The sequence below is a fragment of the Diorhabda sublineata genome, chromosome 8 (assembly GCF_026230105.1).
Source record: "Diorhabda sublineata isolate icDioSubl1.1 chromosome 8, icDioSubl1.1, whole genome shotgun sequence".
Classification (NCBI taxonomy): Eukaryota; Metazoa; Arthropoda; class Insecta; order Coleoptera; family Chrysomelidae; genus Diorhabda; species Diorhabda sublineata.
Genome location: NC_079481.1, coordinates 23379897 through 23402207, shown reverse-complemented (window position 1 = coordinate 23402207; position 22311 = coordinate 23379897). Strand labels below are relative to the sequence as shown.

The following is a 22311-nucleotide window of genomic DNA, read 5'->3' as shown; positions in this document are numbered from 1 at the left end:
AAAAAAAAAATGTTGGAATCTGCACAAGACAAGCTAAATATATAAAAAATATTCACAGAGCACATCGAGGCAAATGTATGACAACAGAGAGTCCTTGTATGCTTCTTTTCAAAATTACGAACCATATTCATTCAACTACGTTCCAATTTAAGTCTAATTGCCTTCCACTGAGTATGATTCACTCAGATTAAAGCTTCATACGCCGCCTAACATTAATTATGTGTGCTGGCTTTCATACTGCGTCTTTAACTATGCTCGTAACAGCAATAAGAAAATATTCGGCAAAAAGTTTTGCAAATATGATAACGCCCAATTTGTTTACAAACTGATTAAACCACAATAAATACATTTAGTAAATATTAGCTTGACCGTATATAGTAAATTTATTTAAATTGTTAACAAATTGTTAGGAAAGAGTTTACTTTGTGACGCCGCACAGAATAAACAGTTGGAGGACAATAGTTAATAGGGTGCATAAGTTTATTGCAATGATATATTCGAATCTCAAATATAGAAGTCTGCTTTCATATTCAATTGGCAGCTCTATACTATTCGATTTTATTTTCATATTTATTACTAGTTTCTGCATGCATTTTGTCCCTTAGATACAGTATTTAAAGAGTACTGAAACGTGTGTAAAAGACAAGTGATAGTTACCAAGCAAGCATCTACCATGAAGCTTGTAGTGTAAGGCAAAATAGCCGTTGCTTTGCTTAAATCAAATTTCTGATCAGTTTCTTGATGTGTCCAAGTATAGTGATATAATAAGGAATGCCAGTAAGAAATATAAATACTTTAAATGCAAGATCAACATGATTGAGGACAAAGAAGATAGAAGATAGAAATATATGGGGAGGCTAAAAAAACTGCAATTAAATTATAAGAAAAAGAAATTGGATGAATAACAAGAATTACATAGAAATAAAGATTGGAATTGGTAAAAGAATTTTATAGGAAAGTGAATGAGGTAATAAGCCATTTTAAGGTGAAACAAAAATAATGAAAATAAAAGCAGAGTAGTGGTAGAAAGAGAAATCTGATAGGAGCCATTCCAACATTTGTTAACGGAAAATATATATAATGTGTAGACGAACTGGAAGAGCAGAACGGAGAAAAGGGAAAAGAAATTACAAATAAAACAATAAGAAATGATGATATATATGAAATATAATTCATGAGAAATTCTAAAAATGGAATGAGTCCCGGAAAAGAAGAAATAAATATAGAAATGATGAAGTATAAAGGAAGTGAGTTGCATGAACTACTATATAAATTGATAAGAAGAACGTGGTGAAAGGAAAAAATATCAAAAGGATGAGAAATTGGTTAAATGGTAAAAATACACAAAAAATATATCAGCAACAGCGCCAAACAAATAGAAAAATCACCCTAATTATAGGGTATAAAAAATGTCGACTATAATGCAAAAACGATGTGAGAAGGTGACCATCTGATTACATATCCTCAAGATCATTTTTTGATATTGCCAAAAGATCGATATCTTTTCGAACTAAAATGAACCCTATTTATACTGAATACAATATTCATACCAACACTCACAACTACACGAGCTATGTGCTCTTTAAACCGGAGAATAACTGATCTCTTAGTCTGCCCAATATACTTCCCGTCCCATTCGCCACAGTCAGTTTCATATACCTATATTACTTTTTTTCAAATTTTGTATTTCATCCTTAGGTTTACCCAACAATTGTTTTAAGGTATTATTGGATTTATAAACCAATTTAAAATCCAAATATTCCATCTAATTCTTTTGTAGAATTGAAATTGAAAGGCCTTTTTTGTTTTTTATTTTGGGTTGAGTTGACTCTGATACCTTTCAATCCTGTTTATACAAAAGGATTGAGTGGGTTTTAAATTGATTTATAAATCCAACAATACTTTAAAACAATTGTTGGGCAATCGTAAGAATAAAATACCAAATTTACAAAAGAGTGGTATATATGAAATTTAGCTGTGGTGATTGTAACCGAAAGTGTACTGGGCAAACTAAGAGATCCGTTATTGTCCGGTTTAAAGAGCACAAAATTGTTAAAAAATTGATCCGATAAAAATTGTTGGATGCATTTGAAGAGAAATTGCTAAATGTGAGAGTAGCTTGAAAAGGGCAATTCTTTATGACCAATTCTATAGTTTACTAGTCAAGGAATAAATGTGAAGATTCCTGCCAAGGAGGTTTTCCCGCTGGAAGTAATTTTCGCGGAAGAAGGTTTATGGATGAGAAAATTTAGTATGAAACTAGTCGTTACTAGATCTTAGTTTACCTTCAGTCAAGACAATAACTTGGATATCGAAACGCGTGGATCTTATTTTTTAATTCAGGTTTACATTCATAATGCAAATTCGTTCAGTAGTTTCTATAAGATTGTACAACAAACATGCACATTTTCATCATCACAATAATTACATTTACAAAATAAGACGCCGTATATTGTCTGCTCTATACAATATTGCACCATACCAATTTAGAAGTAACCTTTTGTGTCTTCTACATGTCTACATTGTCAAGGAGAAAGTTGTTGTCCTGGTAAAGTTTTATACTGTTTATTAAACAATACAAATAAAATAGTATTGTCGTAGATGATATTAAATCTACGTTATTCTTTCCATCAAATTCTTCTCTCGCTCTGATATTTTATTTCAAGCAACTCCAGACTCATTTCTCCAGATTCCATTTTGTCATTTCAATGATTGATTGATATTTTACAACTAATCGTATCTAATCCTATTTTGCACATGCTTGTTTACAACACAAATCCATTTATTATTATTAGAAATACACAGTGTATCATGAAAAATTACAGTTAATGAGTTTTTACATAATCAATTAAACCGCATCTGTCTCAACTAGTATATTTCATAACCTCAAGTGTAGAGACAAGCTTCATTCCTTTACGGCATGCCTTTCTGCTACTTAAACCTATTTTTAATCCAAGCTGCAAAAGTGCTTAAGAAATCTTATGAAACTTTGATATCTTGTGTATGGTGTGCTGAAACAAAAATTTTTAATACTCGCACCTCGCACCGAAAAGTCCCGTCAATCAATGTTTTATATTGTTAGCCGTATCACAAATCGCTCATTATTTGAGAATTATTGTAGGTTAAAAGTCTATGTGTATATCTGGTTTACTCACCAGAAAAAGCCAAGACAGAGCAAGTGTAATCAATTTTGAAAGAAACATTACTATAACGTTTGAATACCCGACTAGAATTTTTTACTATAACCCCGACAAGGTACTTCCGCAACCTTGTAAGGTCAGGATAACCTGGCAAGTATCTGATGTTGATGTAACGCTGATCACTAATGAGGTCCTAATGTCCTTCTATGGACATAATCACGTTTGCCTTACATTTTCCTCATTAGATTTTCATTGTACGTATATATGATATCAGGATTACCTCAAATACTTTTTGGTCAGGTTCTTCGTGCGTGATACTGATCAGATTATCCTTATATGCATAGTTTTATTATTAGATTTGACGTATGTGGTCCTGACTTGAATCACTGGTATGTATGAGAGTAAGAGGTTCAAACAAGCAAACATTATTTATAAAAATACACTATTTATCATAGAAACTCCTGAGGTGAGTCCTAAACTTAATGTGGGCAAGGTACATTTCGCGAGGCCCTCTGATTGTACAAGAAGGAGGGAATATAAAATAAAAAATCACTTGAAATTTTTGTTTTCTTAAAAAACACTAATGTTTACTTATACTTCTTTGGAATATTAAAGTAAAATGGAAAAAAAGGAATAATTAAATAAAAAGAAAGTTTCTTCTTTTGATTTTACTGAGCTCCTTAATGACTCATACATCTCATAAGGGTGGGAGTCACTGCTCTCACCTAGTTGCAGGACTGTGTGTAAATACGGCAGTTTTTCAGTATTTCCTCTTTTGGATTTTTTTTTAACTTGTTTAAGCCATACAGAAAACCAATATTTTCAAAATGTTCATTTAAAGACATAAATCTCAATTCTAAGTTACTTATCACATTGTGTTAAAAAGGTCTGTTTCATACCGGCTTTTATGTCTCTATATGTTGATCGCTGCCTTCATAATCGAACACCTTGTTCTTTTTGGCTACTTTTTTATTTTTAAAATCTTTTGGCAAATCGTAACTACTTTCCTCAACAAACTGACGAGCGTCAGAAAAGCGTTTTTTGAATCCAGTTTGTCGATATTGTTTGATCCATTCACAACATGTACGCAAATGCTCCAGAGTAATGGATTTCTACAGATTGCCAAAATTTGCTTATGGTATTGACACGCGTTAATAACTCATAGCATATAATATGTGATGATATGATAAATTTCCAAACTAACCATTTCGTTTAAAACGGATTTGCAATCACTAAGTGTCCCATTGTTCCGTTTGGCATTTTAAGTTTTCTATGCATTCAACAACATTATCAAATTGCAGTTATACAGCCTTCACCGCCTGGATTCTGCTTTCCCACCTTGTGTTTGAAAAAGGCTTCATAATTTATCTTCCAGCGTTTGTTGGAACTTGAAATTTTTTTTACGGTCAATCTAAACTTTACTTTGGATATTGATTACCTGTAAAATATGAATGCACAATATACAGTAATTACGGAGATATTGGGATTCAAAGATTTTCTAATGACGTCACACAAGATTATTCGCGTACATATAGTAGTCTGGTGAGTGGTGGCTCGGCCGGCGGACACAGAAGGTAGTGCTCGTGCCGTAGTGGGGCGAATGTGTGCTTGGCGCCGAGTATCTACCAGATACTCTAGAATGAGAAAAACCTTGTGCCGTATACGTTTGGATTTTCCATACTTTTTTAAAATTATTTTCGGCTGTGAGGCGCGAATCTCTTAGCACCGTGAGGCCGTGGACGGTGTCGTACACCGCCCATGCCTTACGCCGCCTCTAATTGCATGGAAATGATCGGGAAAGCCTGAAGAAAAAATAATATATTTTAAATAGATTTATCCTGATCGTCAGGATTGCTCTAATAGGGTTAACATTGTTTTAGGTCTTTATGATGTTTCAAGGAAATCAGGAAAACATTCTAGTTGGGTAGGTACCTTGTTCTGAACGAGATAATTCAAATTCATAATGCCCTCACTTTAATAAAATATTTCGCAGTATTTTTGATTACACCTTGTACATGTCCTTGGTGCGTTATGTGATTTAAAACGTTATCAATTTTTTAAACCTTGAGTAAAGAAAGTTTCTTATTAGGACATCAGTTAAATTTGCTAATTCACTTTTATCTTTATTGAAGACTATTAATATTCAAGAGCATGAAGAATTGCTGTCAAGATGCAAATTTAATGTCTCACAATCGACACCTCCATACTAATAACCCCGATAGCCTACATAATTTGGACAATATAATTATGACTTTTAACATCATTTCAAATTTGCGTGTATGTTTTTTGTATTACTCTGCTCGATTTCAAGTGATGTCATAACATACTAAGCGTTTCTTGTTCTTAATATACTCCATTGACAATGAATGTAAACACCAAGAACTAAAATGTATTGATTCCTCGGGTAATATTAATGAATATTGAGCTATTTTCAATTTTGTATTACTAACATAGATACAATTATTTAGAATAAAATCTCATTTAACTAGTCTCTGCTAAGTTGCTTTTGTCGCCCTTGTCCTAGCAGATGAAGACTAGATCAAATACCAGCATTTGCTTTGTGTTAATAATAATTATTGAAGATGATGTATTTAGTATCATTATATATTTCTTGGAAGCGGCAGTCCGGGATAGCGATTATTGTCTGATAGCCTATTTCCGCAAATTCTATCAGAATCTTTGGTTGTTTCGCCCTCTGATTAACCTGTCTTCATCAATATAACTTCAGCCGTACCTCTTGGTTCTAACTTATCTCTTAGTTAAAGATGTTCCTCAATCAGCACTTGACTAGCTCCTAGATTGGTCAGCTCACTGACAATTTAATAACTCTGAATCCTCTGTGTGTAAGAAATCATAGCAGCTTTACAAGTGAGCTAGTGAGCTTGTTAAGTGCCTTCAGAATTATCCGAGTGCAGCTGTCCTGTTCGTGCAGATGTGGTTCTTATTTTTAGCATCAAGTTAGACGGTGTTGAGTAGATTCTTTAGGCCCGTTGGCTTTTTGCTCCAACTAGTTCATCTTTTTTGTAGAGTAGTATATTAAAAGGTGTTTCGATAAGAACGCAATATTTGAAATGCAAGCCAGGTTTGACAGCCATAATGTCACATGATTGTGACGTGACAGATTGAGAGAGAGAGAGAGAGAGAGAGAGAGAGAGAGAGTTGGGAATCAGTAAACGTGGGACATTACACTCTAGAGCAACGTGACCTGATTTTCAAAAATTATTATCTAAATAGTGAAAGTTTAATTACCACTATTCGAAAAAAATAGTAGAAAAATTCGAAAATACTGGTTCGGCTACCGATGCGAAACAGACGATACGAGCTCGTAGAGGTCGTTCAGAACACAACATCAAAGCAGCTCTCGAGAGTGTGACAAAAAGGCCAGAGACGTCAATTCGCCATCGGGTCCAAGAATTGGATATTTCAACAGGCACCCTCCAGAGAATTCTCACTAAAAATTTATATGTATATGCCTACAAAATCCAAGTGACTCAAAACGCATCCACAACTGCATTATGGTCTGGAAGTATAGTTGGACCTTTTTTCTTCTAAAAAGGTAATGCGAACTTTTGGCTGTGGTGTCATTTGAAGTCACATGTTTATGCCAATAATCCTGTAGCAATCGAAGCATTGAAAGCCTAAATTAGACGCCGCTGTATCAATGAAAATCCCCACATGTAGTCAGCAACGTTATTGACAATTTCGTCAAAAGGCTACACCAGCAAAGCTGTGGTGGTCATTTACAAGATATATTGTTGAATAAGGAATTATGTATTCCTAACCAAATGTATATTTTCTAAATCAATAAATATTTCAATACTTTGCTACAGAACACTGAAATCTTGCGTTCTTATTGAAATATCACTTATATATCAGTATCTAAAATTAGGGTGATTTTATTTTGATCTCATTGGTTCCTACTACGAAACTTAACTTCATTGTTAGCGGCAAGCTGGACCGCGTTGATTATGACCCCCAGCTCCGTGTGCATAATAGGAGCGCACTTTCCTATTGAGGGAATGGGTCTTCACCCTTATAATTCTTGTGAATTAGGTCTATTCTAGATCTATTTGATCCTGTAGGTGGGTACTATAAGAATTTCCTTTACCATAATTTCATTTGACTGGTACCATCTTGGCAGTTTTATTCCGAGTGTATGGAAGCATAATTTAGTTAAAACAAAAATTTTGTCTTTTTTCTTTAAATTCTGCGTCAATCGAGATTTCAGTATAATAAGTCGAAGCTTGTAGAGAAAATTTAAACGTATCAAGAAGATAAATGACAAGATCATAAAAATAATGATGATATCACACTTACGACAAGAAGGAAATAAGTCAAATCGTGGATTATCAAATCACCAGATAGAAGAAGAATACATACATTCAACATATACTGCTAGAGCTAAATATTTGGAATTCCATGGACTAAGAGGAAATAAAATCAGTCTATCCAGTAAAATCCAAGAACGACAACTAAAAATTAATAATTAATTAGAATAAATTAAACGAAATTTAATTTTGGATTGTATAGAATATGCAAATCGATAACTACCAGATTGTGCGTTTCAACAAAATAATGCATTGAAAGAACCATAGTAAAATAACCCGTTTTTCCGTGAGAAACACAGGTGGAGAGACGGGCAAATGAAAAGCAGAATTATTTCTTTTTTTACAAGAAGCCAAAAGCAAGACCAATATAATGTTTGGAGGTTTAGCCAAGAAATATCGAATTATGAAGAAAATAGTGGGAATTTCAGTTTTCTCTATCTAATGCAGCGTTAGTAACTTTAATGTTTGTTGTTGATGAACTAAGGAACACAGTGAATGACTTAACAGACTTGTCTTTATTAACTTCTTGAAGATATGTGCTTATTGGGAAGACTGGATAAAAAATAGAACTATCTTACAATTCTTGTTAAATCTATGTAAAGTTGGAATATTCTCAAAATCCGCCATTTAAAAACTTGAAAGAAATGAAAAATATATTTTGCTCAATTCTACTCTTTAATTAATTTGTGTCCAAATAATTTGGCAATATTCTTTTGTTTACCTTATAGCTCAACTCGTTAAAGTCAGAGGTCAGATATGTTAAAAAGGTCTGCTAAGCGTTTTGTATCAATTATTTGATTTCTCAGTTCCGTAGCATAGGACTTCACTTGATCTCCGAGGAAAATAATCTTCTTGCCTAGTTTTATAAATACTGTCAGTTGAAAGGGGTCCATCAGATAAAGGGTAAACAGTTAATTCAGTTGATAATTTTAGGTAAAGGATGAAAAGTTAACTTAGTTGATAATGCCTTGAGACTCTCAAAAAAAGGAGGACTCCCTATATTGCCAGTTGTCTACCTGACTTTTTGCCTTCAAAATATTAGTTTTGAAAACTTTATTGATATTCTCTTCTCTTATCGTGAAAAAATGTGTATGAAGAAGAAATTTAATTTGAAAATAAAATGCAAAAATCTAATATTTATACATATAGAAGCTTGTTCCGCTTATACAATTAGTGAGTCACCTCTCTGGCCGCCTTTGAACGTCTTCAATTGTGTTATATCACTAATGATGGCTGTTAAGTTCATTTTACCTCAACAAATGTAGCTGAAACCCAAGAAATATATTTATCCTGACATGGCTTTTTCCGACTTCCTCTTCATTTCAAGTCTATTGAAGAAATTATAGAAATTTCTGGCTTGTACTAGATTTCTGAAAATAAATCAGTTAATAATAGTTACATACTTTTGATATAAAAAAATAATATATCAATATGTTTCACTGACTGTGCTAAATAACTAATTGAAAAAGGTGTAAATCGAGATAATCTCCATATTCCTTAAAAATTCCACTTCAGTCTTATAAGAACAAAGAGACGTTAATTGAAAAATAATATTGATTATTATCAAATAATGTAGAAATTTAGTAAATATTTCATAATTAGCTTCAATTTTTCTAATAAATGAAACAATACCACGGTTGTTGTAATAAATTATCACAATAGCAATTCAAATATAGTGTTATTATTACTGATAAAAACATCATCAATACCGCTTTTCTTATTTGTATTTTTTTTCAATTAGATACACTTTACACTCAATTCTTAAGATAAATAGTCAAATATTACAATCCTTTGACAGAATCATTGGATGTTTACACAATAATATAAATGGTTCTCTCTGGTTTTTGCGTTCCAGAAAAAGTTTCAAAATTCGAGATTTGATTAATTCGCTTCAAATGGTTGAGTATACTTTTAACTGTATGAAAATTGAGAAATGATACAAATATAATATTTCATAACTTACACCTTAGTTAAGATGGTCAGACTGTCAAAAACTCGAATTTTCAGTTTATATCGGAAAAAGTCGATTTATAATATTCATAATGCAAAACCAAAGAAACCGCGACGTGAAAGTGTAAATGTGAATGTGAATTATGACTGGAGGATCAGTCCATTCTACAATCCAATTAAAGTAAGAAATTTATATGAATGTTTCTCCTTATCTAAAGATAAGTATTATTGTTTTCCATTGAAAAAAACCGTTAGAGAACGAAACCTTATTACAATTAGGTATTATAGTTTACAATGTTGAATACATAACTGGAACAGGGAAAGTATATTTCCATAGCTTTCATCTGCTTCGTCGTAGTTTTCTAATTATCAGTAGTAGTGTAAAAATTTTCTTTTCAACACATCTCTTTTTCATAAGAACTAAAGTTGAATGGTATTAAATTCGGTGGGTAGTCCGATATGGTCAGTCAGGAAACTTTCAACCACTAAAAATTTCGAAATAAAAACAACGTTATCGTTATGAAAATGAAAGTTCATCATTGTGTTCCTTGAATTTTCTCTGATAGCTATATGCTTTCGCAATCATAATTAACAATGACTACGACGTTCATGTTCGACATTAATTAACGGGCTTTATAGCGCAAGGTGAGACACTTGATTTCCATTGAAACCTCATCATGTTAAAATTTTGGCAAAAAAATGTGGATCTACATGAAGATGATTTTAAAAATCCATGGAAAATGGAATACGATTTTCTTGGAATAAAAAGTCACTTGTCAATAATCTCTTAGAATGCTTTGGATAGTAAGACTCTTTTGAATCAAATAATTTGTCCATTTTATTTTCTTTTCGAGATCGAAGTACGTCCCAATCGTTCCTTTCCTTTATTAACTCTTAGTTTCATCACTTTAACACTTATATAATTTTCCATAACAACTTTACAAAAAGATATAACGGGCAGAAAATCTTCATAAAATCATTGTTCTATTTTCAATGATTGTTATGATATGAAAGAATATAGAGAACATCAAGCATTACTTGTAAAAAGAATAATCATAATTTTGATAATTTGACAATTTTGAAAAAGCAAATTGTGATAGTTTCCAGAATATTTTTATATCTTGTTCGCTGTACTTTGTAATGATAATAAAGTTCTCCCTTCATTAAACTCTATTTTAGTCGTGGCATTAGCAAGAAAAGTTTTTCTCATTTGAAGAACGGAAAACCAAGTTTCAACTTATGGAAATTTAAGGTATCCATCCACCTTATGTAAGACCATTTAGTAGAATTTCTCTACCGTCAATCAAGCTAAAAGATATATGAGAGAGTTCATACATTCAAATAATTGTTTACTTTTCATTCAATGGCAAATGAATAAGAAACTATAGTCAACGGATGATTATCTATAAAAATATCTCTTTTAGATTTTGTTTATCTCCAACGAGAGCTACTTTCCGAAAATAAGCCTTTCAGCTTTTTCATCAAATTAAAATTTTTAATTTTATATATGCAAATATCAACTTTTAGAATTTGACAGGTCAAGATATTTCTATGTTATTTACTTTTAAATGTCATCACTATCTCAATTCGCCCTAGTGTTTGAATAGAAGTTAAACATTATTAGTGTTCTTACGATACGAATTGAAAGCGCAATCGCGTATCTCGAAGGCACTACTTCTGATCAGCGATGATGTTTAATTAATTGAATACTGTTTTGCTACGGAGGCAACTTACTCTTAAGTTCATAAAGGATTTATGATATTTGAAGGGTTCTTAAGGAAGTGTGATTGAATGTAAAAATTATACCAGCAATATTCGTCAAGAGAAAAAATATTGTGATTAATTTACATGTTGCACTTATTTATCAAATAACCAAATAGAAACAACATGTTGTGAAATGACAGGGGAGAGAATTTAAAAATTTTTATACTGGACGAAAAGTGGAGATATCATTGGATCAAAATAAAATTCAAGGAGAAATCCACTACCAATTGATTACTGTAATAGAACACCACAAGTGTGCCAGATCCAAAATAAGAAGAATGTAACGTTTAACAGGCATATTCTGAGGAAAAGTTAATATAGGGGTACCTTGAAATATTTTTTTGAAATTTCCACAAATTTGAATAACAATTTCAAGAATTTGAATACATTATTTTAATTTGTGTCCATTCATTTATCAAATTCAAAAATTAAATTTTAAAAAAAGTTGTGCAATTAAGAGTGGGTAACACAAACTTTGTATTAATTACAGTGCGTTCCCAGGTACATGTGGCTATGTACCTTGGAACAACCTCTTGTACATTGAAACGGACAGTAAATAAATATAAAAATAGCACATTTAAAAGACGAGTTTATTAAGAAATTAAGAACAAATTTTAAAAACTCAAAAACAACATAAAATTTTTTCTCTTATAAAAATTCTGCATTTAAATAATAAAAATCCTGTAAAATTCAAGCTCATAGGTCTTTCACTTTTTGACATCAATATCTGCGCATAAATTATGAGTCCAACGACCACACTCAGTGCACCAGCTACATTTTCACCACCACCTTTATCAGCATTCATTGAATTTCCGCAAAGGAATGATATTTTCACTTTCGGAAGAGCTCTTCACATCTAATAGTTTTTTGCAACTTTTGGTTTAATTTCTTTGAACGGCGAAACTTTTGGAGTTGAATTTTTTCCCAAATTTAGGCCTTTTGTGTTTTTCCAGTGTTTCTCCCTTTCTTTTTGTTTTTCCTGGCTAGTGCGTTTGGAAACGACTGTACTTCTTCTGGCGAAATAAATCCTTTTTCGAGGGTATCTGCATTTAAATTTAAAGGTTTGAATGGTGGAGTTTTTATACCTGACAGTCCATCTCATGGTTCATTTGTTTTTTCTTCTTTATTTGAGGTTAAATACTGAGTCTGTTTATCAGTAATAGGAAAGCTGAGCTGTGGTACGTTATTTTCCAAATTGCGATCCGTTACGCAGGAACCCATAAAATCTAGATCCGAAATTATTTCGCTATCCAGTAGATACATAGAAAGTTCTAAAATCACTTAAAATATTTCTGGGCGTAAAAGCTCGACGAAAAGCAGTTCCCAGAACCTCAAAAAATTTTTGTATATTAACTCTATTAAAACTTATCGATCTGTTTAGACTTGAGTTTTCGAATTGATAGAGTGTTTTGATGCCTTTTAAGGAAACCACGCATCCCCTCCTCACCAGCATTTTGTTTGTATTTCATGTAACTGGGTATTGCTTTTTATTGGCCACAGCAAATTTATAGGCAGATTGTCTTACGCCTTTCTTAGTTAAGTCATATTACATTAAATTTTTCAATATATTCTGCTTAACAATTTACCTCTCCTTCAGTAAACACTTGCTTAGCGGCAAAATTTATTTATTCATAATTTCCTTTATGATTTTTAAATTTTTTGGCTTTCTAAGAAGTGTGGCGAGGCTAGCTTTAAACACTTTGGAAGCCTCCCTAAAGCTAATTTTTTTGGTGAATCATCATTACATACAGCCTCTTTTAAGGCACCAGATTTACTGGATCTCTCTTCTTACTAAACTTGCTATGAGGAGTAAGTAAACTTGCCAATTAAGATCATTTATGGATTGATAGATGGAGACACTGGTTTTAAATTTAAATCGTTTCAAGGTACAATATGTCTAGTATACAACAGACTCCCCTAATGTAAATAAAGCACAAAACATAGCATAACGAGGACATACTGCGCTATGAACAACACTACTTATAAATTGGATGATATAAACTTCTAGAATCATTCTCAAAATTGCGAAAGACAATTGGAGTTATAATTTGACACTTGTATTAACAAAAGATGTGGTGTCTTGTAATATAACTTAATAAATCTATTGCCACTGTTCTTTTTAACTTTTAAATTTATTTAAGATTCTGATATCGCTTATAGAACAAAAGTGAATGCTCTACATCGTCAACTGAAGGATTGTTAATTTTTTATTTAAATACAATATCGTTTCAATTTTGCAGTTGTCAGTTGAATTTCTTAAGCTAGTGAAACCATCAATATCTCACTTTTTCTTTGAAAAATTTCTTACTGAAATTATTTATTTTAGTCTTGAGTCCATTACACTTGACACTTTATTAAGTTGATTGAACTAATGATTATCTGAGTATATCAAATCAAACAATTTTTATATTATATGCAATATTCGTATTGTAAATTCATAATTCATAATATGATACTTATATTACCGAATCCACGTCATTGATTACTATTTTCACCATCGATGCTTAGTAACAAATTCGTGGTTCTATTATTATAAGAGATAAAATAGCGTGGATTAGGAAATGAAACTCAAAAACAAATCATATTTTTTGGTAATTTATATTAATAATGGGAGTGTACTGTAGCCAGTAAAAAGTGACAGACTTTAAAGCTTCCACATCGATGACATTATTGACACAAGCAGACAGACTAAAGAGCAGAGTCATGAGAAAATCTTAAAACGATAGTAGTAAAATATATAAAATAAAGAAGAAGCGTATGTACATAGATTTTCTCCCTATAGAAAGACAAGAGACCCCAAATCGTATTTTAAATTTCAATGGTTATTGTTGATAACTTGAGTTTTCGGAATATTTAACCCTTAATCGTCAATCTGAGATTACTGTCGTCACATTGTCGGTCATGGTAGTCATTAATGACCGTCCAGTGCTATTGTTAATCTCCCAGACTTTCTAAAAGTCCTTGTACCACCCTTGTTTGTAACACTTGCTTATCTGACTGGTTCTATTTTCCAGGCGGAAACATACACTATTTGTATATGGAAAACTCAACGTAACTACCGCAATACAAAGATATTTATTTAGATAGTAGAGTAACCATCCAAGTAGTACTTGAGTCTTATACAATTGAGCCAAAACTATTATAGGAATTTTCTTAAAAAAATATCAATTCGTGGTTACAGAAAAAGAAAAAACAAAAAATCAGCAACATGGAGTATGACTCCAGGTCTGAAAAAATCAAATAGATTTATTTCAAATCAACCAACTGATGTCAGAGGGTTCTTTCATTGGACTGGACACTGGACAAAGATGGACTGAGAAAAGTAAATGGTACGCTCATTAGACACTTCGTACAGCTCTGGTTCTTTCTGCATGGAATCGAAGCGAACAACCTAGCACCTTCTCCGTGAGTACGAGGCTGTCGATAGTTAAAGGCTGCGGTACTTACATTCAAGTTTCTTAAAGCCAAAAGGGGTGAGCCGCTTAGTCTCTAGATAGAGAACTTTGTCAAGTCGTCGCTATATGAGTGGCAAACAGTCAAAGGTACACCATATATCAAAGTGTTAGCGAGGTAGTTTCACAACTTTTAGCTCATCTAATCTGATTTCTGTTCTCGCAACTCTTTGCTCTAGGAGCTCCGTATTTTCATTCGTTATAAAATAATTCTCTCCATTCTACATCCTACAAAGGTGTCTAAACCATCTAAATTTGTTTTTCAATTGTTTTAATCACAGGTTCTACATTCACGTCTTCCCCTATTGTTATATTTTAATCTAGGAGCGTTTAGATACATGTATAGTGATCCTTCTCATTCGATGGAGACCATCAAAAAATGGTTTAATGAGTTTCAACTTGGTAGCACGTTGTCTAGTCCAGATGGCCTGAAAACACAAATTACAAGGCTCTACTATGTAGGGCTATTGGACCGATTCGACGCCACACCGAAGAGATATCAGCCACATTCGGCGAAAAAAAGTCGGCAAACCTAGAAAAAAACGTATTTTACAAACAGGCTGAAGAGCTGATGCATCGCTGACTTAAGTGATTTAAACCCAAAGAAGACTGTATGAAAAATAAATTGAAGCTTTTTCAAAATTATCGTTGTCCTTTTGGAAGCTAAGTACATATCGAAACACTCTAGTATGTGATAATAGAAATCCTAAAAAGTCGGCTGATGCAAGCAATGGATGCTGCATAATATGGGTTAGGCTGCACTGCCTTTATTTACTTTATTCACTTTATTTATATTTCACGCCCAGCTGCAATGTGACATACTATAGATAAATGAAAAAATGTGAAGAAATGAAAAAAAAATTATATTGATAGTTTGTACTGAATTCAATGAAATATTTATTTGGAAGACAGTAATTACAGTTCAAGTAGTTGCTTGCAACTTGTTAAACTAGTCTATCTTAATTAGAAATCTCCTTATTTTCGTGATGCAAGGAAAAGGATAATGATAAGATGATATTTGATTTCATATCAGTTGCTAAGAGTACTCATGATGGAACAATAGATTGAAATATTTAGTTCTAAAGTGGAGCGTAGTTTAGTTTTTTGTACTCAAAAATATGTTTGATAAGGTCTTAAATAATGATCGCCGAAAGTAAACTATCGACGTCGACGTTCAAGTGCCAGAACTAAAATTTTATAAATGAAAAATAAAGGGCAAACTGTGTACTCCAAAAATATTCATTCAACAAGAGTAAGGGCCAATTTCCACACTAAGACCAGTTAAGTTTAACATCTATGTATTATTTGATTAAATTTTCAAATATGCTTCAAAAAACTTCATAATGTTAACCATAACTATAGAGGTGGATTGATTGAGAATATGTAAACTATGTATCTAGGTACCATAATATGTTGATTCGAACTAATATAATTAATTTTGTTATATTTATCCCATTATTTACTATTTACTTTTACTCATTCTGCTATGATCAGTTTGAAAGTTATGTCGACATGGATTAAATTGAGAAAAAATCAAAAATCAACCAATATATACTCATACTTATTTTGAAGAAGAAATATTTGTAGACTCTCGCATACAAAGGGAGGTTAAGAGCTGGAAGTTATGTGTTTATCAATTGTGTTAACATTTGAATGAAAAACTCAAAATTTTTATTACTTATGGGGAATGTGCAAGAAAAAGTCAACAAATCAACAAAAATCAATGAAATCTTTCCAAATAGTGATGTAAATCATAAGTATTTCTTAAATAAATTGCTAATGTTAGTGAAATTGGTACCCTTGCAAAAAATAATAGTGATGTTGTAGATGAACTAGAACAAACAAAAGTTTAATGCAAGTTTACAGTGGAACTATTCGCATCACTTGGTTGTATGGCACACTAAATTACGAAATACTTAGTGAAGTAATAGAAATAAACTTTGACTATAAAATTGAAAACTAAACTGGACATGTAAGAAGCAAATTCACAACTTCCATATTTTAATGATTTGAGGCAAAATATTTTCGGAATGTTTGAGAGAAGTTTGATAACAAAATAAATTATTTCAATTGTTTTTCAACTTTTTTATTCGATTTCTCATAAAGTAGGAATAATTATTTACGATGGTTGAAACGGTAGTTAAACGACCTTTAAAGTGAGTTATCACTTTTAATACTCATTCCCATTTGAGATGCTATGAGCTTTGTCTGCTTTTGCTAGAGGGTTGATGCAAAACCAACCCCTCTTGAAAATTATAGTGGAACGTGGCTATGCACACTGCAGTTACCAACCCCGCTTGAAAATTATAGTGGGACGTGGCTATGTAGACTGCAGTTTTTGATAGGAGGTGAAATATAAAGGGTGGTACATTTCAAATTGACATTCTCTATACAAATATAACAAATTTCTGAGATACCGAGTGATTGAAAATACTCGTATGTTGAGTCATGATTTCAAAGTTTACTTTGAAGTTGTTCACTAATTATACTCGTACGTTCTTTTAGCGTCTAGGAATAGGAAGCTTCAAAGTAAGTGTCTAATTCACTTATATACAAAACATCAAACGTGCCGTATAGAGATACCTACCTCTCCTACTTATTGTTTCACAAGAGTAGTTTTTAAGAAACAGACAATAAATTAAGTAAATGAAGAGTCGTTGCCTTAGTGTTAATGTTTTAAAAAATATTGAAATTTACAATGTTTGCACTGGAGTGAAAATTCATTTTATTCATTATAATATAAAGTAGTGAAATTCCTTCATAACATCGATAAAAAATCACTGCTTATACGATATAGACCTGTATTCCAATCAGCAGATATCGGAAATCTTAGGCATGAATATGCTAATAATTCACTGATTTCAACAAACAGTTAAATAGTGGACATCCTTAAGTCTCCCACGAAAGGGAGCTTCGTTATTTGATTCAATATGAACTAAGCTGGAACATCTAGAACCGTTGGTGAAATTAGGATGTATTTTATCATTTCAGCCATAATTGAAATTATTAGTGATGGTAAACTATCTGGGAACAACCAGGTAGTGAATATTTTCTCTGCAAAGCTGCTCTCTATCATGAGGTTATAGTAATACTCTGGGAAGGAATACTGTGCTACATGAAATAAGTTATTGCATCCATTATCTGTTTCATATAAAAACCAAAGCCCGAACAAATAGCGCAAAAAGGGTTTATGATGCACTTAAAGCAGGATATATCAGAAGATTTAATTGAGTAGCAACCTTGCTTGATATGCTAAAAAGTATGTGAGATTTTATTGATAGAGCCACTCTCGATCGTGTCAACTTACATCAGACTGTAGATGAGCTAGAGGAATGGAACAATTTCCACAAGAAACTTTCAATCGCTTTAATATTACAATGCAAATTTTATGGGAAGTCGGAAGATATAATCCCGACCAATATCGTTCAATATATTTTATTACTTTTTTCATTCAATAAGTTCCGTCAGCAAACTTACATTTTGATTATTTCTAATTTTCGAAGTTTTCTAGTTTCTATAAATGACACATCCAATGAAAAAAATACTTTTATTGTACATTCTTAAAGACTAATTTACATGGTGTGTGTATGTCGCACCTTCCTTTAGTTGCAGTTATTTCGTACAATCCGAAATATTAAAATCCTCTAGAGCTTTGTACATATGTTCGGAAGAGAACTATAAACAACAAGGTGTGTATTTACATTTTTCTGTAACTTAATTAAAACATCACATATTGCCTCACAATTTCAACATTAAAGTAAGGTTTTTCTTGATAAAATGAATTTATGAATGCTGTCTCGTTAGTTGAGTTTACATATTGATTATTTAGTAAAATTAGCTGAATTGTAAAAAGATTGTATGTAGTTTTAACTTATTTTGCAGAATTTGAAGACGTTCTTGTGTTAGTGTGGCATTATTTGATTATTAACTGTGAATCGTAATAACTCAAATATTTATTCTTAATTATTTCGACTAGTAATAATCTAGCTGAAAAAATATAGTACCATCTATTTGCAATTATAACAATCTTTAAAAACTGTTAAAAATTCGAAAATCAAATACTGAGTGCTTAGGAAATCTGCAATAACCGTATGAGACATATTAGACTGAATCATCAAATTACGTGACCTATAATATACAGTTTAGAGATTGTACTTGATTTTCAAGTACCTATGTACTGCTAATATCTAATTCTGATTACTATCTTTTTAGGCTAGATATAATTACTCAAAATCGATTGAAAAAATACATTCTGAAATCAAGAAGAAAAAATTAGAGGAATTAAAAAAATTGAAAGAAGAGGAGAAGCTACGGCAAAAGGAGTTGGAAATATATCAAGGTAATTTAGTTCTCAAAATGAGTACCTTTTAAACTCGAGTTTTAAATATGAAGGAATAGATGAACTCAGAAATGACTTGATGGATTTATATAAATTTCAGCTATTGAGGGTCTCGTAATATGAACAAAATCATATATAATCAATTTTTCTATTAGAAATTAAATAAAATATTTTCTATACAACGTGCTTATATCTAGTAGACATAACACTCACAGTATAGCTTATTATCTAATTTCGATTATTATATAACTCAAATATCGGTCGTAGCCAAGATTTAGTTGTAGTTTGATTTGAAGTAAATAAAACAACAAAAATATACTTACATGAAATTCAATATGGTTAAATTAATTTCGTTCCTTTGCGCTAAATCTAAAACCATTATTAAAGTAGAAATCTTCGGCAGATTAGTAGCCGTCCAGAAACATCCACAAAGCTCCGCTCTTTCCGATCGAGAAGCGTGGCGAATAATCGAGAAACAACGCAAAGTTTCCATACAATACAAAATAGTTCAGCTACTCGAATAAAGATGGCGATACTAATCGCAACGTTCACTAGTTTGCCTGCAACTGCGTCTGCCTCTCGTCAAAAGATGACGCTAGGCGCTACTATATATATTCAATTGTAATAATTTTACTCCTCGTATTTTATCGCTATATTTCGGGGGGTTGGGGTGAACCCCCAAAACCCTTCCCTTGGCTACGCCCGTGTTAAATATATTACTCGGCTAGAATTTTCAGTGAGGATTAGGTAATTAGGCAACCTGGTAAGGTATAGGTCAGGATAACCTGACAAGGACTTGATGAGGATATAACGCAGATCTACCTTATATGGTCCTCATCAGGATTACCTTATGTGATCATGATCGGGATTGCCGCATAAGATCCTTATCAGGTTTACCTTATATGGCTTTGATTAGGATGACTTTACATGGTTCTCATCAGTATTGCCTTGGACTATTCACATTTACCTAACATATCCATGATTAGATTTTCCTTCTGGTTTGCATGAGAGTAAGAGGTTCATACGAACGAAAATTATTTATAAGAATAATCTATTAATCATAGAAACTTACATCTACTATAAATTTTGTTCGAAGAATTCATATTACAAGAAACATTAACATTTTTAGATAAACCAAAAAAAAACAAATCCTAAACACTGTCTTTTCTTCCAGAATTTTTTTGCTTCTTTTAATTTTTAATATAAAATTATAAAATCAGTAGTTTGTACCATAATACAGAATTTCAATGTTGAGTACAGTTTTTATTTACTTGTTTCAATCATTAGGATAAACTGATAAGAATTTTGTTTCTTCTAAATAAGGTGATCCTTAGAGGTCCTTATATGGACATGATCAATGAAACATGATAGAAAATTAATTTATTTTTAATTAATTATTTTAAATAGGTTTATTCTGATGCGCTCCTATCCCGGTCCTCGTTAGGTTTGCTCTGATAAGGTTAACCTTGTTTCAACCTGAAAAGGTCATTATGGTATTTCAACAAACTGAGGAAAAAACTTTGGTCGGGTACATCTTTCTTGTTCATTTCTAGGTACATTACATCTCAACCATTCACCCCCTGATTGACATTCCACAAGGCTTCATAATATTCCTTCCCCCTTCTATACATCATTTTTGCTCCATAACCTGGGTATCTCGTAGAAACAGTCCAATTATATACGGATGATACCGTATACTTTGCTTCGAATTTGAATTCTTGCAGGAAGACTCGCCCTTCATTTCCCGTTGCAGTTTTAAATAAAAATCCTCAAAAATTGTGCTCCCAGAAAGATTTTGCTCTTCAGAACAATTGAATGCTGAGCTTCAAATATCATTTTTACTTCGGAGAGTTATTTTTTAATATTGACGACGAATTCCTACTAAAGGAACTATTTTACAATAATACTGAGTGTGCCGATCATATTTTTATTTTTAAAACTCGATTTTAAAAAACTGAAACAAAATTTGTGTATCGTCTTTTCTCTCATTCACTGCATAAACGATGTTTGGTATTTATTCCATACGGTATCATTTCACTGCTCTAATTTTCACACCGGCTAAACTATGCTGCATTCATACAATATTGTAATACTTGAATTTGCTCACAATAGTTTCAAGGATTCCAATTAATCTATAACCTTTTAAATTTCTACTGTTGTAAATATACTTCGTCTCAACAACAAGTTTATTTTGATATCCATTCAGATTGAAATCTTTCAGGTAAATACAAGAGATTATTTTGGAGAATATGGTATCTTACTTTTGGCCGACTTGGAGAAGACTGGGTATTCTTAGCATTTTTAGGAATTTTTGTAGCTATTATAAGTTATACCATCGATAAAGGAACTTTTTATTGTATTAGTGGTAAGTACAAATATTGTCAAATTCAATTCTTAGATGTATACACAATGAAAACTTGATCCTTCCATGAACTCACGAACCAATAGTTTCCTCAACAAAAACGTGTCAGTAAAATAAAATAAGTGCATGAGTTGAACAAAGACGATCCTGATTGTCAGTTTCCAGTGTTTGTGGCTCAATAAATAACCAATATCGATTATACAATACGTAATTTATGTTATTTTTTAATATCTATTGATGAAAATCTCACCAATACTTATTTAAAGTTGCTAAAAAATCTAATGACTACCAACACATTGAAACATGATAATAAATTTTAAGAAGACTAACCACCTTCGTGTAAAATAATTCTTGAATGGAAGTTTTCAGATGCTTTGAACCTCTATATGCCTTTGGAAATATCGATCTGGCGTTTATGTATTTTTCCATTATCTGTTTAATTATGTGTATTATATTCTTCCAATATCAATTGCAGATTATAAAAACCTACCCTAGGCGTAGACACCTCATTTTATAAATTTATTATTTTTATAAATACTTTAAAAATATGTATAACTTATGCGAGAAAGTATTCGTTAAAAGGCAATCGAATCATAAATTGGACGGCATTATACGATGTTAATTAGACAGATGCACTTGTAGTCCTACTTGGAACTTAGAAAAAAATCATTATTATACCTCGTTAACTTACTACAACTGAATATTAAATTATAAAACGTAAATAGACGAGTAAAATGTACCTACCTGTAGAGGAGTTTGGTTTAAACAGGGTACCAGACGTTAACCAAGCCCTTTTTGTACCCCATTTGTCTATTAGAACTTCGGTAGTCTTTTATCTGACGCAAATAATCTTGTCGCCATCGAACTATCCTTGAAGATACGGTTATTGCCATCCGTTTATTCGGTTTTTTGAGCACAAAAACACATGTTGACAAATCTTAAAGCAATGCTTCTAAACTGGTATAATTGTATTCTG

General features: G+C 32.0%; 1 protein-coding gene and 1 long non-coding RNA gene across 4 annotated transcripts in view; one reads left to right on the top strand and one right to left on the bottom strand.

Annotated features, from left to right (window-relative positions):
• The window catches only part of LOC130448358 (chloride channel protein 2-like), a 56214-nt gene that overhangs the window by 12142 nt on the left and 21761 nt on the right, over positions 1-22311 (top strand). For all 3 annotated transcript variants that reach the window (XR_008910317.1, XM_056785711.1, XM_056785710.1), the window contains exons 2-3: positions 18847-18973; positions 21195-21338. Coding sequence is in view for 2 of the 3 variants with exons in the window: in XM_056785711.1 (XP_056641689.1) it covers positions 18847-18973; positions 21195-21338 (271 nt within the window). In the remaining variant the exon portion in view is untranslated. The remainder of the gene's footprint in view (positions 1-18846; positions 18974-21194; positions 21339-22311) is intronic.
• LOC130448360 (uncharacterized) lies at positions 13978-19423 on the bottom strand. The gene is made up of 2 exons (XR_008910318.1): positions 19297-19423; positions 13978-15166 (listed from the first exon to the last, which is right to left on the bottom strand). It is a non-coding gene; the product is annotated as an uncharacterized LOC130448360 (long non-coding RNA).